General features: G+C 32.5%; 4 protein-coding genes and 1 pseudogene across 7 annotated transcripts; 1 reads left to right on the top strand and 4 right to left on the bottom strand.

Moving 5' to 3' along the window:
- Window positions 1–151: 151 nt before the first annotated feature.
- LOC143365156 (protein GVQW3 pseudogene) lies at window positions 152–501 on the bottom strand (annotated as a pseudogene).
- Window positions 502–7,235: 6,734 nt separating this feature from the next.
- On the bottom strand, window positions 7,236–9,744 carry LOC143365154 (uncharacterized). 3 transcript variants are annotated; one of them, XM_076805072.1, is made up of 6 exons: window positions 9,650–9,717; window positions 9,353–9,529; window positions 9,064–9,136; window positions 8,838–8,931; window positions 8,574–8,753; window positions 7,236–8,512 (listed from the first exon to the last, which is right to left on the bottom strand). In XM_076805072.1, exons 2-6 carry the CDS (start codon window positions 9,392–9,394, stop codon window positions 8,206–8,208), a joined length of 696 nt encoding a protein of 231 aa, XP_076661187.1. In that variant the 5' UTR covers window positions 9,395–9,529; window positions 9,650–9,717; the 3' UTR covers window positions 7,236–8,205. The 3 variants fall into 3 exon arrangements, with proteins under 3 accessions (XP_076661187.1, XP_076661188.1, XP_076661189.1); XM_076805073.1 differs by lacking the exon at window positions 9,353–9,529 and having other exon boundaries at window positions 9,650–9,744; XM_076805074.1 differs by lacking the exons at window positions 9,353–9,529; window positions 9,650–9,717 and adding an exon at window positions 9,215–9,327.
- A 39-nt stretch (window positions 9,745–9,783) lies between these two features.
- Window positions 9,784–13,236, top strand: LOC143365153 (DNA polymerase eta-like). Its single transcript, XM_076805071.1, has 7 exons — window positions 9,784–10,285; window positions 10,368–10,502; window positions 10,813–11,021; window positions 11,086–11,252; window positions 11,316–11,539; window positions 11,607–11,730; window positions 11,804–13,236. Exons 1-7 carry the CDS (start codon window positions 10,146–10,148, stop codon window positions 13,223–13,225), a joined length of 2,421 nt encoding a protein of 806 aa, XP_076661186.1. The 5' UTR covers window positions 9,784–10,145; the 3' UTR covers window positions 13,226–13,236.
- A 389-nt stretch (window positions 13,237–13,625) lies between these two features.
- LOC143365155 (uncharacterized) lies at window positions 13,626–14,384 on the bottom strand. 2 transcript variants are annotated; one of them, XM_076805076.1, is made up of 3 exons: window positions 14,196–14,384; window positions 13,876–14,121; window positions 13,626–13,808 (listed from the first exon to the last, which is right to left on the bottom strand). In XM_076805076.1, exons 2-3 carry the CDS (start codon window positions 14,090–14,092, stop codon window positions 13,648–13,650), a joined length of 378 nt encoding a protein of 125 aa, XP_076661191.1. In that variant the 5' UTR covers window positions 14,093–14,121; window positions 14,196–14,384; the 3' UTR covers window positions 13,626–13,647. The 2 variants fall into 2 exon arrangements, with proteins under 2 accessions (XP_076661191.1, XP_076661190.1); XM_076805075.1 differs by having other exon boundaries at window positions 13,876–14,384.
- Window positions 14,385–14,685: 301 nt separating this feature from the next.
- LOC143365157 (spatacsin-like) lies at window positions 14,686–16,092 on the bottom strand. Its single transcript, XM_076805078.1, has 4 exons — window positions 15,886–16,092; window positions 15,517–15,810; window positions 15,113–15,432; window positions 14,686–15,040 (listed from the first exon to the last, which is right to left on the bottom strand). The coding sequence occupies exons 1-4, from the start codon at window positions 15,955–15,957 to the stop codon at window positions 14,839–14,841; spliced, it is 888 nt and encodes a 295-aa protein (XP_076661193.1). The 5' UTR covers window positions 15,958–16,092; the 3' UTR covers window positions 14,686–14,838.
- Window positions 16,093–16,162: the final 70 nt, after the last annotated feature.

Here is a 16,162-nt window from a genome sequence, read left to right on the forward strand (position 1 = left end):
GTGTTCCCCTTCAACGCTAATTTGAGTTTAGGAAATAGCCAGAAGTCGCACGGCGCTAGATCAGGCGAGTACGGCGGGTGGTCGCGCGTTATGATGCTTTTTTTGGCCAAAAACTCGCGTACAAGTAGGGCTTTGTGCGACGGCGCATTACACAAATCGCGCGCAGATTTTTCTCTTTCCCAAATCCTCGGTCAGAATGCGATGGACCACACTCTTAGGAATGCCAGTCATCTCCTCGATAAGTTTCGCGGACACACAACGGTCAGAGCGCAGAATTTGCCTGACTTTCTCAATGTTTTCTTCATTCCTCGAGGTTCTCGGCTTCGGTGCGCGTTCGTCGTCTTCAAGGTCTTCACGACCATCACGAAATCTAGCAAACCAGCGGAATACTTGTGCACGGGATAGACACTGGTCACCGTAAACGTTTTTCATCAATTCGAATGTTTCTTGATCAGTTTTGCCCAACTTAAAACAAAACTTGATATTCGCTCTTTGCTCCATAGCGATTTTTCGACAGACCGACACAGTGGACGGTTAGTTATAATGTCGTAACTATTGACAGAACAATTGAAATGCTAAGAAATTTGGTGTGAAGATAGATGAAAGATGTGTCTACAAAATTCAATAGATGAATCAATAGATGACGCTGCAATCGGCTGTTAATTTCGACCAGTCTCATTGGAAATGGGACAGACTGTGTATACGTGTGATGAGAGAAAGTTTGCATGATTGTGATTTATAATGCGAGCAATTGAATGAATTTATACATATACCTCACTTTCCTGTACCCCTGTTCCTAACCCAAAAATAAATTCTTTTATCCAGCATATCCTGATTAAATCCTTACTCATGGCTACAAATTTAATTTAATTTAATTTAATTTAATTTAATTTAATTTAATTTAATTTAATTTAATTTAATTTAATTTAATTTAATTTAATTTAATTTAATTTAATTTAATTTAATTTAATTTAATTTAATTTAATTTAATTTAATTTAATTTAATTTAATTTAATTTAATTTAATTTAATTTAATTTAATTTAATTTAATTTAATTTAATTTAATTTAATTTAATTTAATTTAATTTAATTTAATTTAATTTAATTTAATTTAATTTCATTTAATTTAATTTAATTTAATTTAATTTAATTTCATTTCATTTAATTTAATTTAATTTAATTTAATTTAATTTCATTTAATTTAATTTAATTTAATTTAATTTAATTTAATTTAATTTAATTTAATTTAATTTAATTTAATTTAATTTAATTTAATTTAATTTAATTTAATTTAATTTAATTTAATTTAATTTAATTTAATTTAATTTAATTTAATTTAATTTAATTTAATACAAATAAAGATTATGCACATGTTTGCTAAATATACCTACTGTAATTATAAAAAAAACCAAGTATATTAAAAGTTACGTTATAAGTTATGAATGAAGTACCGTTATTACCATTATGTATTTCATAAAAACGTAGAAACTCTCGGACCCCGCGTACCGTCAGGCCGGCCAGACAATGCATACAGAAATCCATATAAAATGCGGAACATTGCAAGCGTAGTCGGCCTGGCCGTTCGGTGTGCCGGTCGTTGGGTGTAACATGGGTCAGGTACATCGGTGAGACAATACTAATGCAATGTCATCATTTTTTTTGTTTTTCCTTATTTTTTCATGAAACCTCTCTCAACACATTCGTGGAATGTTTCTGATAAAAATGATACCAAACATGGTATAATTTGTATCATATTTACTACGCATTCGAACATTTGTTCGAAGCGACGATGTTTCAGATTTCAGAGAATGACTGTGTTTCGCACCGAGGCTGCATGCCAGCTCTTTCGTCTTTGGCAGGACACTATCGGAGAAGGGCCAATTTATGACGCACCCAAGTGTCTACCCTTGGAAGGGGCTAGAAGCTAGACCGCCGATGAGTGTAACATTATGCGGGGTCAGGTATATCGGTGAAACAATACTAATGCAATGTCCCAATTCTTTTGTTTTTCATAATATATTCATGAAACTTCTATCAACACATTCGTGTAATTTTCCTGATAAAATTGACACCAAACATGATATAATTTGGATCATATTTACTAGGCAATTGTACATTCGTGCGAAGCGGCGATGTTTCAGACTTTAGAGAATGACTGTGTTTTGCACTGAGGTTACAGGAAAGTTCTTTCGTCTTCGGCGAGACAGTGTCGTGGGAGGGCTAATTTATGACACCCTCCAGTGTCAATGTTATGGAGCGGGCCATCGACGCAAGATACTAATTCGCAACAGGTTGCTTTCAAGCCATTAGAGATATTGAAATCAAATTTTTACAGAAAATATTTAGAATATATTCATTTTTATCTGGAGATAAAAACTAGAAAAAATCAATTGATAAATATAGTTTGCCCAACTATTTGTTACATTTCGCGAACAATAATTTTTAGGGATTTTTGAGGGATTCAGCATGTCAGGTTGATCTTTTTATCTAGTGCCATTACTGAAAATTCACATCCTTGTATTATCCAACCTTCCAAGATGCTAATTGGCTAAAGCGCTTTTAACTATGAAAAAGTCCCGTCTCTGCATTATTGGGAAATATTTCCAGGCATCCCGGACCCTTGCGATTAGGGCTGTGCGAGTACCCGAAAATGCGAGCCGAGCTTAGCTCGGCTCGATTGTGCGAGTCGAGTCGAGTACTCGCACGATGCGAGCTACTCGCACCGATGCGAGCTACCCGCACCGATGCGAGCTATCCGCACCGACGCGAGCTGCTCGCAACGAAGCGAACGGCTCGAAATAAAATCAGGCGTAAAATGACATGATGCGAGTTACAGCGGGAAGATCAGCACATCGATATTATCAAGCATTTTAGTATATTGACAATGCTAAATGTTTGCGATGTTTTATTATATATTTTGATAGTGAAATGTTGTGTAGGATCTCGGGAAAAATGAGGGCACCGCCGCCGGGAATCGAACCCGCGACCTCACTGGTGGTAGCCGATCGACTAACGCGCTCACCCACGGAACCCTCCCGTTCTTCCCGATCTCCCACATACTTTTTGTTCTGGGGGTCCTGATCCCACACTCGGCCATCCTGCGACGACATTCGCCCTCGAATGTCCGTCACAGCGTCGTCTCATCGTCTTTTTTGTGCTGTGGCCATACACAGAGCCACCAAACACAACTCGTCGTAACAACTTAGAAACTCACAGCGCCACCTCGTGCGGCGATCGGTGTTCCCCCAATCCCACTTCTGACACCAATTGTAGGATCTCGGGAAAAATGAGGGCACCGCCGCCGGGAATCGAACCCGCGACCTCACTGGTGGTAGCCGATCGACTAACGCGCTCACCCACGGAACCCTCCCGTTCTTCCCGATCTCCCACATACTTTTTGTTCTGGGGGTCCTGATCCCACAGTTGATTCAGAATTTGTATAACCATTATTGAAAATAATTATGCAATAACAACTATTTCCTAGATTTATGTAAATAACTAGCTGTGATCTGTAAAGAACGGTATTTTATATATTGCTTTATATTATACTCCGGGGTTCAGTGTACAGTCGTAAAAATGTGTTGTTGCAAAATTGTTTATAATGTTGAAAATTAACGTTAAACTTCGTTAAATAGTTTTTGAAAGGAATGGATATATAAATATTGTATAATATTGATGTGTATTTATACGAGGTCGCCGCCGCGTCTACAATGTATGCTGGCGGTTCGTCGGCGTGCTCTTTGCACAGGCCGCCACACTGGTACTCGCACCAAAGGTCAAAAGACTGAATTCTGGTAAGCTGAGAAAAACTGTTTGACAGAATCTGAGCTAACTAACCTGAGAATAGATTGTCTTAGACTTTTATATTTTTCGATAATGAATAACTAGCTAGTGGCTCGATGGGGAGGGAAGAGCAAAACGCATACGCGTGCAGGTAGATCAAATACTCAGAGCGGGTGACCTAAGTGGGCGCGTGCAGGCGAGCCGGTCATAAACCTTAGCTCGCTGATGAGAGCCCTACTGTCCCATTGTACGGAAGTACACTTTTTAGAAGAAATGGTCGAGATAACGAACCAAAAAGGCAGTAAACCATTTTCACACTACACAATTATAAACATGGAGATAGCGCAGGTTGCTTAGCGAGAAACGTGCGGCCGCTTCTCGTTATACATTATGCAGTCAGTCTCATAATTGATGGCAGACACTTTAAATCAGAATAACTTTTTTTATAAATCGACCAAACGACTTCAGCTTCTAGACAGCTACTAGATGACATGTAATGAAAACTCAGGAAAAATTGCGTTATATAATTGCGTTAATTGTCGAGCTAGGAAGTGGATTTAACTTTGCTGCCACTACGAATTATTTGGTAGTTAGCATGATTTTGGACCATCGTATAAAAGATGGACTGTTATCCACGGAGAAGAGCCAACAATTGCAAATTGAAAAAAGATTTCGAGATGAAAATCTGTAAACTTTTTACAAACATTAAAATATTAACTAAACAGAAAGTATGACGAGTGTTGAACGTAGACATCAGATCCTTTTAAAAGGGCCTAGCCGATTTATGGTCAAAACTGCCCTTAGAGGTTTTTCAATGATTAATGAATAATTCGAAAGCTGACTAAGAAAAACCCTTCTGAGTAAAATTTCAACCCCCTATCTTGCCCATGAGGTTGGTTACAGGGTAAATTAGATTTCGCGCTTCTCCGCGTATTTTCCGCACTCTGATGCTTCCTAAAATTCTGAGAAAATGTGACATATTTTGGATTCTAAGGCTGACTTTTGATAATTTTTTCAGATTTTTTTGTTACAAACTGTGGTCGTAAAAAATGAAAAACCTCCAAAAAATAGGAAAAATGCAGATTTCTCAAAAATGTGAAAACATGCTATTCTACTGTTTAGTTCCTTGTTAAGGTACTATAACAGGCAGTGTCGTCAATTTTTTTTAGATTTTTTGTTGTGAGACATCATCGCCAAAAAACAATAAAAACCGAATTTTTTCGACGTTTTTGCTATTAGGAGGAAAGTTACACTTGTTGGTTTTATCGCAGATATATATTAAGTAATTTTTAGCATTATTAAATTGAAACAAGTAATTGTTTGACCTAAGAAATGTGATTTAAGAGAAAGAATAAATTGTATTTTATGTGATATATACCAGAATGTTCGTAAAGTTTTGTAACATCGCCAGACGTCGAACTAAGGAGCGGATACGCTGGGGTTCTTATCCCGTCGGTGGTAAATGTTTTTTCCCATACATCATCTTTATTTTTTCAATTTCTTATATTATTTATTCATGTGATGTTAACAATATTTTTTTAATGTTCTAAAAATATTGAAGTAACATTGATTAGGCAATGAATATTTATATTATTGTGTTCGTCCACGATTTCCGCCAGATATGAAATTGCTTGTGAAAATTGGTAAGATTCCGTGAAAAGAATTTTGAAATCCACTTCTGTCATTTCCAGAAAATCAAGAAATCAATACTGTTTGAAATGGAATCTTTTTGCGGTTCCAATTGTTTTGACCATCTTAATCGGCTATGCCCTTTTAAATCTTATCACCTATACGTGCACAGTACCGAATGACAGGCTGTTGGAACTTCCAACTTGTGTGAAAGGTTGTAGACTGGCACATATTGGCACGAATGCGTACAAATACATTTCAATATTATACAATATTTATATATCCATTCCTTTCAAAAACTATTTAACGAAGTTTAACGTTAATTTTCAACATTATAAACAATTTTGCGACAATACATTTTTACGACTGTACACTGAACCCCGGAGTATAATATAAAGGAATATATAAAATACCGTTCTTCACATCTAGTTATTTACATAAATCTAGGAAATAGTTGTTATTGCATAATTATTTTCAATAAGGGTTATACAAATTCTGAATCAACATTTCACTATCAAAATATATAATAAAACATCGCAAACATTTAGCATTGTCAATATACTAAAATGCTTGATAATATCGATGTGCTGATCTTCCCGCTGTAACTCGCATCATGTCATTTTACGCCTGATTTTATTTCGAGCCGTTCGCTTCGTTGCGAGCTGCTCGCATCGTTGCGGATAGCTCGCATCGGTGCGGGTAGCTCGCATCGTTGCGTGTAGCTCGCATCGTGCAAGTACTCGACTCGACTCGAAAAGCGAGTCCCGGCTCGACTCGACCCGAGCTCGGCTCGCATACGCGAACTTGGCTGCAGGCCTACTGCAGGCCTAGTGAGCACTCTCCTATCCTCTCTGCTGTAGGTTATGTTAACGAGTCACCAAAACCGTCGCTAGATGGCATACAGACTTGATGACAGATTTTGATCAACCTCTGCTATAAATCTGCTGCCAATCCAGCAGCAAATTGCTTACCTTGTAAAAATTTAAAAATGTGCAATAACTGATTTAATTGATAGGTACTAACTGTAGCTTTAAATTTTGTTTAGATAGTTGTAACCAAACTTTACTTACTATTGTCCTTAAATATAGGAAAGTTTAATTAAAAATATGTTTCAATCTATTGTCATTTTATTGCTTCCAAGGCATAAATCTTTTTTGTGAAAGACATTACAGAATTTCAATTTATAATACACCAGTCATATCGTAACTATATTATCAACTAACGAACTTATTAATAATAAATTTATCAGTATTTATTTACAAATATATACAGTACAAATAATATATACACATCAATTTTGAAAGAAGAAGTTTTCAGGCAGTCTTATAATATTTACACAATATAAATAAATATATATAAGATAAATAAAGGTAAGATATTAAGTTTACCTTTATAAAGAAGTATAAAGAAGAAGCGTTTTTGTCGCCTTTAACATGTTGATAAAAAATTAATTAAAAAACTTCCACTTGTTAAAATTCATAGTCTTAACCCATTTGATAGTCTTCACGTATACAAAAATGCATGTAATTTGATTTTGTCTTTAATCAATATTAAACTAGTCGAGTTTTATTAAAAAACACAATAATTGATATACTTAAATGAATTTTCTATAAACTTTCTAAGTATTTCATCTATCAGATTTAAATTACCTTTTACAAGTTATTTGTAAAACAAGAAATCAGTGGTATAAGTGTGTATATACAACATATACACCTTATTCTGCATATTTGTTACTAACATATTTTCACATAAACAGTGCTTATTTTTTTACTACTCCATATCGCATATACACTATTTTAAGGTCATATAATTGGTATTTGTAATCTGTGTAAATGAAATATATATGGCAAATTGTTTTATAAAATTTAATCATCCATTTCGTCATAGTTCTTTTTTACATTTCGAGTGTCAAAACTAACAATTTTAGTAAAGTGGACTGAACAGTATTTGCATATAACGTTAAACTTTGTAACTTACATTCGTGTTACAAAATGTTTTATGAAATTTAAAGAAGTTTAAAAGTTATCTAATAAATAAATTATTATATGCATTTTGCAGTGAGAAGTATTTGACAATGTAAATTTTTTAAACCAATTTTCTTAAGTGTTAACATATATAAAATGTCTTATTATGTGCTAGCTTTCCCTTTATAAAAATTGTGTACCTTACATACGTGTATACAGATGTAAAAAAATCTTAGTTGTAAAGCTCGTTAGTCTATATATGTTGTGTTGCACATGATAAACATTCTAATATATATGTATGTGAACTAAATTAGGTACATTACACAATTATAAAACATAAAGCTAATTACACTCTTAGTAACTAATAATATTTGTACCTGCGTAAATATATATAAGTATAATATATTATCTGCACAATTAAATGAATACTAGTTGCTATAAACTAGCACTAATTAAAATATGTATATAACAGTTGTTTAAATTGTAACATTTATGACTACTATACACATGTACACATCAAAATAAAGTACTAGGAATATGAGCACTTTTAGCAGTATAAAATATTTAAAATTATCAAATATGCTATTTCTGAACTAATTTTAACAAAATATCTGTTATTATTGATAGAATAGATATAAAAATATAAAAATTTACAGCTGTCTAAGCATGTACATATAATAAAACTATTCGAGTAATGTAAATTACATATTCTAATGTGCCCGTGATAGTCTAAATGAAAATTCACCATATTTATCGAGCAAACGCATGTACAACTGTTTTACATTTGATGATATATGAATTTGTGTCCCTAATGTTACTAATACAGTAACTATGTATCATAATCTTCGTCAAGATTGGCAGTATGAGCAAAATTTGATGTTGGTGGATTGCTCGCACTGACACTGGATGTGTTCGTACTCAAATTCATAGGATTAACTTCAGTATAAAAATTTGGTTGACTAATTTGAAATGATGTAGGCACAGATATCTGAAATTCTGGAACCTGAGAAACAGATGTATTTGTAACAATTTGGTTCACAACACCAGAATTATGCATTCCTGTTCCTCCATTATCGTTTGAGTATTTTTGTTCAACTTTTACTTCAGCAGTTAAACCCATTTGTTGCTTTTGGAATCTATAAAAATTTTACAATGAATTTAAAATTTCAAACAACAATTATTCCAATTAATACTTACTCTACTTCATAATGTCTCAACACTGGATTAGGAACAGATGTATTCGATGTATTTGAAATTATTGGAGCAGGTGTTAATGGTGGTGTAGGTACTTCATCGTCAGGTCCTGAAATATCTGGTAATGACTTCACTAAGTCTTTTAAAAAATCAAAGCGACTTTCTGACAGGATGCATTGTTTCCTATAAATAAATGTAAAGAAAGAGTTTACAACATGCAAATATTTATAATATTGCAGTTAAAGTTTTTTATATCGTTATACGTACATATGAGATGGGCTCAAAGTTTTGGCATTCTTGGCATTAGTAATTTGCATAGTTTTTGTAAGTAACGAATGTACAAACAACTCTAATGTTCTAGGTATATATACGTAGTTAAGGAATTTAGAACTGAAAAGAATAGCATGTGCTAATCAAATAAATGTCTATGATATATATATATATATAATTCTGAAAACAAATAATTTTTTATTTATTAATTTTAAAAGGATATAAATTATAATTGGCACCGCCTGTGCAACTTTTCCAACTTCTTCATCAGTCTGCATAATTTTCTTAATTCGTCCCTAATGAAGGAATACAGATTTAGGTTAACTATGTACATTTAATGGTTTTTGCATAAATACTTATTTATGTTCTTTTACTCTTTCACGGAATAAAAAATCTTCATTGTTAATTAAAGTATTGTTCTTATTAAAATCATAATCGTGTAATGTACGTAAAATTTCAATACTCTCGGAGAAACACTCTTTCCAAAATATACATGTTATTTTGATACTCACGGCTGGAAAACGGGCATTGTATTTTTTCTTTTTACTTGGCATTGTCACACGAATATTACTACTTCACACCGCGAATAATATATATAAATAAAATGATAAATGAAACTGCGAAAAAAACGCGTTTACGTTGTATTTGCTGCAATTTAAGTGTTCCAAAACTTGACAGACATCTGTAAACTGTATTTTCAATAATTCATAAAATAATCAACGCTCTTAAATTTAATGATTGATACATATAAAAAGTGTGGTAAACCGAGTAAAGCCTGTCCGAGAAACATTTATGAAAACAATTTTTACTTTTTATTTATTATATTATTGATGGTGACGATTCCCCGCTGTTCGATTTGGTTAATGTGAAATTTTTCTTTTCCACTGTCATAGGTGAAGTTGTTACATACATAGTGGCAGCAATGACTAAAGATGTCTCTGATTATTATGTCGTGTTATGTATATAGTTTAATTTTACACAATAAAATAATTTTAGGAACAGCAAACTAGGCATGAAGTCAGACTTCGTTTGGACTTCGTGGCCTCTTGAAGGAAGTGTGAACCGTATCGTTTTTGTTTGTTTACTAACAGTATTAGTTCCTCATGAATAAATTTTATATTTGTAACAGTTGGTGACAGTGTTTTGAGTACATATAAAGTATAAATAATGTTTCTGCCAATACAAACAGAAAAAAACTTATGTTATTCATAAAAAATTCATGTAAACAGAATTGGAAGAACACCAGAAACGTTTCTAACCTATCGCAGCGAATTTTAATATTAACGTATACACAATAATTTTATAATGGCGAGCTCAATTAACAACAGAATCATCGTTTTAATCGATATGGATTGTTTTTTCTGTCAAGTGGAAACAAAACTTCAACCAGAAAATTATGGAAAACCACTTGCTGTTGTACAATATAATCAGTGGCAGTTGGGAGGGTAAAATTTCAGAGTCAATATAAATTACAATATAACAATGATATTATTTTACTTTAATGAAAACTAATATGATTTTAATTAGGATAATTGCAGTCAACTATGAAGCAAGAGAATATGGTGTTACACGACACATGAGGGGTGAGGAAGCAAAGGAAAAATGTCCAAATCTAATTTTAGCTAGTGTACCATGTCTTCGTGGGAAAGCAGATACTTCAAGGTTTGCCAAAGAATTACAACTTTTATGGAATTTCTTTAACCGTTTTAGTGCCAGGGGTCGTTTGAAAAACCATTACTTGCTAGCCGCCATGCTGAGGAGTAGAAAAGGGGGGGAGGGATTCATATAGTAGTAGCAGTAGTTTTTCACGAATATCTTGAAAACTATTCATTTGCGCTAAAAATGACATATACATTTTGTGTTCAGCATGTCAAAACGAAGAGAATAGCGTAGGTAATGTGTCGAAAGGAGGAGAGGGGGAGGGGGGTTCCCAAGTCTTACCCATTTTCTGAATTTACAATCATTTAAATAGGTATAGGATCGCTGGTCGTGATGTTATTGACGTTATGAGGAAACATTGCAGTTTAATAGAACGAGCTAGCATAGACGAAGCATATCTAGATATTACTGATATTGTCGAGCAAAGAATATCTACAAATTTTCCTACCCCAGAAGAATTAACAATTCAACTTTCCAATACGTTTGTTGTGGGATTTTCAGAAGTTGGAAAGAATGATGAGGGTAAGAGAAAGATTCACATAAAGTAAAATTTGTATTTAAGTTAATTCTACTATTACAATTTTAGAAGAAAGAAGCAGAGGTCTAAAAAGTTGGATGTCAGATGTTTTTGAAGAATCTGAAGACATACAAGCTCAGAAACTTGCTGTAGCTGGTGTAATAGTTGAAGAATTGAGAGCCGATATACTTGCAAAGACTGGATTTAAATGCTCTGCTGGCATAGCACAAAATAAAGTAAGATGATTCAGTAGTTTTTTTATGTACTGAATACATGTACTAAACATGCATTATGTTTAGATATTAGCTAAACTAGCATGCGGATTACATAAACCAAACCGCCAAACAATATTACCGCCAAGTACTGTATCATCACTTTATTCCACATTGCCAGTTAAAAAAGTTAGAAATCTTGGTGGGAAATTTGGAGATGTTGTCATTGAATCACTTAATTGTAATGTTATGGGTGACTTATTGCAATACTCATTGCAATATTTACAAAAACGTTTCGACGAAAAAACAGGGTATGTTATATCATTCTTTTTAATATTTTCAAATTGATACATTGTGGAAGTATATATTTTTGTTTAGATTGTGGTTATATAATATTGCACGAGGTATAAACAATGAACCTGTTACTATGCGTCTTGTAACAAAATCAATTGGGGCATGTAAAAAATTTCCAGGAAGACAAGCCATTACTTCATTAGATGTTGTAAGTTAAGCACTAAATTGTAAATAATGTATATTGAACATACGTATATGTACATACATGATATTTTTTACAGTTAACACATTGGGCTAATGAATTGTCAGCCGAAGTTTGTGAACGTCTTGAAAAAGATCAAGAAGAGAACGAGCGACGAGCGACATTGTTCACAATATGCTATCATTATTACCAAAACAAAACTACTATATCCCAATCTCGTTCGTGTACCTTAAACTCGTACAAACCAGAAAACATGGCGGCTCGTTGTGTAAATATTATAATCAAATCTACGCAATGTCCGATTGCGTATTTAGGAATTTCGGCTGGCAAATTTGTTCAAGCTAAAGGTACTGAAAACTTTAAGAAATTTTTTAAAGTAAAAGACTCAGAACCTCAAGAGAAGATATGTGTTCGAACAGAATCTTTAAAAACGAACAACAGTCGGTCATTGAAAAGGACCACTGAAATGGAAAATGAATGGAGTAGCAAAGTAAAGAGTGTTGCATATAATGTTAAAACTAACGCAAAATTTAATGAACAAATTCCTAACACAAAAACAGATTCATCACCTACTTCTAGGAGATTAAATAATTTAATTAGTTCATTGAATGAACAAAACAATAAAAAAACATTTCTTGAAATGACAAAAATGAGTTCAAAATTTGACAAGTCTATAGATCAAAGCGAATTTAAGAAATCTTTCTTTATGAATGTTTTTAATCCGACAGATGATAAACCGAAATATGTATGTATACCTGAAACTGAATTAATCGAGTTAAACGAGAAAGAAAACATCAGCATTATACATCATAATTTAAATAAAAATGGTGCGAAGAAAATTGAATTTGGACATGAGCGTAATGTTTACGAAAACGAAGTACATGTAAATAATAAGAATAGTGATTTTAAGACAGACGATAACGTTGTTTCTGACATACGAACTTACTCCGATCAGGTAAAATCTATTAACGTAGTTGAAATGGAACAACCTTCACCTAGTGCAGATACACGAGAGAATAATAAAACTAATAATGTACAAGATCTTATTAAATTGCAAGAAATATTTCCTGATTTAAATGACATTGACCCTAGTATAGTTAGTTTGTTACCTATAGAGTTGCAAGAGGAAGCAAAATTATATATGAAAGCACAAACTAAAAGAGATACTAAAGAAAGTTTAATAAAGAATTCAAAAACAAAAAGTAAGTCCAAATGTAATACATCTAAAGCAAAAAATAATAATGGTATCTATAACTTTCTAGTAAAAAGAGATCTATCTAGTATTATAGATGTTCCTTCAAAACAATGTCCACAGTGTTATCAAATGATTACTCTATCGAGATATAGCGAACATTGCGATTTTCATATGGCTGAAAACTTGCAAAGGGAATTAAATACTCCAATATTAGAAACCATGAATGTAAAGAGGAAAGTCGATACATATGATGTAAACACCAATTGCTTAAAACGTCGATCGAATGTAGAAACAGTACATCTATAACATCGTTTTAATCAATTAGGAAGAGTTGAAAAATTGTTGTATATATTTATAATTTGAGAAAATATGACACTGACAATATTTATATTTACGAAAAAATAATAATTAAAGAAAAAAAAGGTAATATCAAATAAAATGTATGAAAATTATATTTCCATTACTTCAAATAATTTTTTACAAATATTTTTACTGTAATTTGTATTGCAATTTCTACTGCAATGCAAATAATAAAGTATTACACATTCTGTCTTATTGTAAAATAAAGTTTTAAATTGAATCTCAACTCTATGTTTTTAGTTTATTATCATTTTCATGAAATTTTGAAGGTCAATATTTTTGGAGTTGCAATTGAGATGGGATACAAAATTTTATCAAAATATTGACAACATTATTAGTTATCATATAAAGTTAATAACATTTGTAAGTTATATACACATATAATTAATTTTTAAAAGTCGATCTGTATTTAAGCTATCCAATTTTGCAATTTCTGATCTTACACTTTCCTTATATACTTTCATTGAATCTTGCAATTTAGATATTGTTTCCTTCATCAAATCATTAGATACCTTGAGTGTTTCGAATGCTACAACACAAGAAGAAGAATAAAGATTTTACATGATATGTACTTTAAAACATTCACGGGTTCATACCTTGCTGCTTGTTTCTCTCCTCTTTCTCAATAGAGTCGATTAACTCTTGTGTCAATTCTATTAACTTTATTCGTTCTTTCGGCAAAACATTTAACGATGATATTTTTCCAAACTTTCTTTCGTACTTTCCAATATACGCATCTAATTTATAAACTGACACTTTATCGGATTTTCTATGCCAGTTGTTTTTTTTAAATCGTGCGTTTTTATATGTCATAATTCTTGCTTGAAATCAGTTATTTCATTCTGCTATGAGGCACAAGATATAGATTCTCTTTTTAAATAAATGAATATTTATATATACTTTGGAATATACATACACATATGTATGTCATGTCATTGAATATACAGAGTGTTCAACTGTATATGATAATAAAGTGTGCTGTGATATCAGCTTGGTCTTCTGCAGCCATTATTTTTACTTTGTTTGACTTCGTATATTCTGTTTGACTCTGTGTATTACATGTAAATTCACAACAGAGGTTATATATATAATATACACTCTGCACCACGAGAGAACCGTACTGCGTGAAAACCGATTTTCGTTCGTCGCTGCGCATCTTCGCCCTAATTGGTGGTATTCCCACTCCGTACGCTCCCTTCCCAATGCACAGCGCATGCGCGCAGTGACGCCACGCCATACCGGGTGTTTACACAGTATGGTCACGATTTCCTATACCCTATATTTCCATGCTAATCCGTTTAATTACGGTACGCCGCGTATATGAAGTGAAGTGGGAGTTGTGAGGTTCGCAGCGCCTTCCGCGGCCAGTCAAGCTGCGCGAAACGGTACGGTTCTCTCGTGGTGCAGAGTGTAGAAATACATTTATTTATATAAAAATAAAAAACCATACACTTATATGAAAGTTATTTGTTATTAAAGAAACTTTCTAACATGTGTGTATTATTAAAGTTTATTCAAATTCTATATAAAAATTATATGACTGTAGCAATTCGGAATATTCAAGTCATGCTATAGCCTTTCTTCCATACAGTATCTTTGAGATATGCGACTATCATAGGATTATTGAGCATTGATTGAACAAGAGTTTTAAATCCTAACTGACTTGCTAACATGTATTTACATTCTATGTCTGATAATTCAGATATCAACATTTTCATATTATCTGTCATTGTATGCGTAATACCCTTCTCTAATCGGTACCTGTATTAAATTCAAATTAGTTGGCAATGCGTTAATATGTTTGTTAATTTATTTTAAAAGCGATCACAATACCTGCGTGCACAATCTTGTACTAGACTGGCAGTTAATTTCTCCACAGTCATAAAATCTTTTAAATATTTTGTTTCTCCATTCAATATACAGTGATTGTATATTAGATTAGTCCAATCCACAGGAAAATTATAAGCATGTATAACAATAAGAGCTTGAGAGAAATTTAAAGTATGACATAATATTTTGTCAATATGCTCAGACTTTAAATTAAGAATACAAATCACTTGTTGATTATTGGACACCGTGTTGAAAAGTGAAAGTTGGAAGCCAACCAATTGTGCTTGATTCGAACACCAATTAGCAAGATTTAATGTTTTTTCCTGTTAATTATATATATATATATATATTATCGATTCATTAATACTAAAAATTATTTTATTGCCTACTATCGAATGTAAATTTACCCGCAAATAGTATTGTGTGGCATAAGTAAAATTTGAAACCGCTAACTGTAGCTGCTGTTGAACATATTCCGTTTTAGTTAACTTTATTTCTTGTTGAGTAGAGTTCTGTAGTTTTCCATGATCTTTTGCTGCATATGATACTAATGTGTTGATTATATCTTTCGCTTCACTCTCCCACATAACGGCCATTTCATGGTATAATTGGAAATGTAATGCCACAAGAGTAAACAGATCTTTGTTTTGAGGATTTGAACGTTTTAAAAACTCTAGGAGTGCTATTTTCAACCCAGGTACCTACAATACATTTCATAATTTATTTCCTCGAACATATATGTATACTTTATATTAAAATATTAGCATGTTAGGAACCTTATCCAATCCTTTTCCAAGTAAGCATTCAAATTGATGATTTTCCTTTAAAATTTGAAATATGTAATTCATTTCTGTAAAACGACCAACACCTGTTACAAGTCGTACCTAGGTACAGATAATATATATTACTGTGCAATGATTATGTAATATACATAATTAACATTGTATTATGTATAATAGTACAATAATAACTAGATTGCGGATTTTATGCATTTATGCCAAAAATGAATAAATCACATTTAAAACAATGAAAATATTCCAGGAAGGGTTAAAA

This window comes from Halictus rubicundus, unplaced genomic scaffold (assembly GCF_050948215.1).
Source record: "Halictus rubicundus isolate RS-2024b unplaced genomic scaffold, iyHalRubi1_principal scaffold1449, whole genome shotgun sequence".
NCBI classification, from domain to species: Eukaryota; Metazoa; Arthropoda; class Insecta; order Hymenoptera; family Halictidae; genus Halictus; species Halictus rubicundus.

Coding starts and splice junctions, on each gene's coding strand:
- LOC143365153 (XM_076805071.1), top strand. CDS start 10,146: ATGGCGAGCTCAATTAACAACAGAATCATCGTTTTAATCGATATGGAT. Junction 11,022..11,085: donor AGTTGGAAAGAATGATGAGG/GTAAGAGAAAGA, acceptor TTACAATTTTAG/AAGAAAGAAGCAGAGGTCTA. Junction 11,731..11,803: donor CCATTACTTCATTAGATGTT/GTAAGTTAAGCA, acceptor TATTTTTTACAG/TTAACACATTGGGCTAATGA.
- LOC143365157 (XM_076805078.1), bottom strand. CDS start 15,957: ATGAATTACATATTTCAAATTTTAAAGGAAAATCATCAATTTGAATGC. Junction 15,811..15,885: donor TTGGAAAAGGATTGGATAAG/GTTCCTAACATG, acceptor AATGTATTGTAG/GTACCTGGGTTGAAAATAGC. Junction 15,433..15,516: donor CCACACAATACTATTTGCGG/GTAAATTTACAT, acceptor TATAATTAACAG/GAAAAAACATTAAATCTTGC.
- LOC143365155 (XM_076805076.1), bottom strand. CDS start 14,092: ATGACATATAAAAACGCACGATTTAAAAAAAACAACTGGCATAGAAAA. Junction 13,809..13,875: donor GGAGAGAAACAAGCAGCAAG/GTATGAACCCGT, acceptor CTTGTGTTGTAG/CATTCGAAACACTCAAGGTA.
- LOC143365154 (XM_076805072.1), bottom strand. CDS start 9,394: ATGCCAAGTAAAAAGAAAAAATACAATGCCCGTTTTCCAGCC. Junction 9,137..9,352: donor ACAATGCCCGTTTTCCAGCC/GTGAGTATCAAA, acceptor TTCCTTCATTAG/GGACGAATTAAGAAAATTAT. Junction 8,932..9,063: donor GGCGGTGCCAATTATAATTT/ATATCCTTTTAA, acceptor ACGTATATATAC/CTAGAACATTAGAGTTGTTT.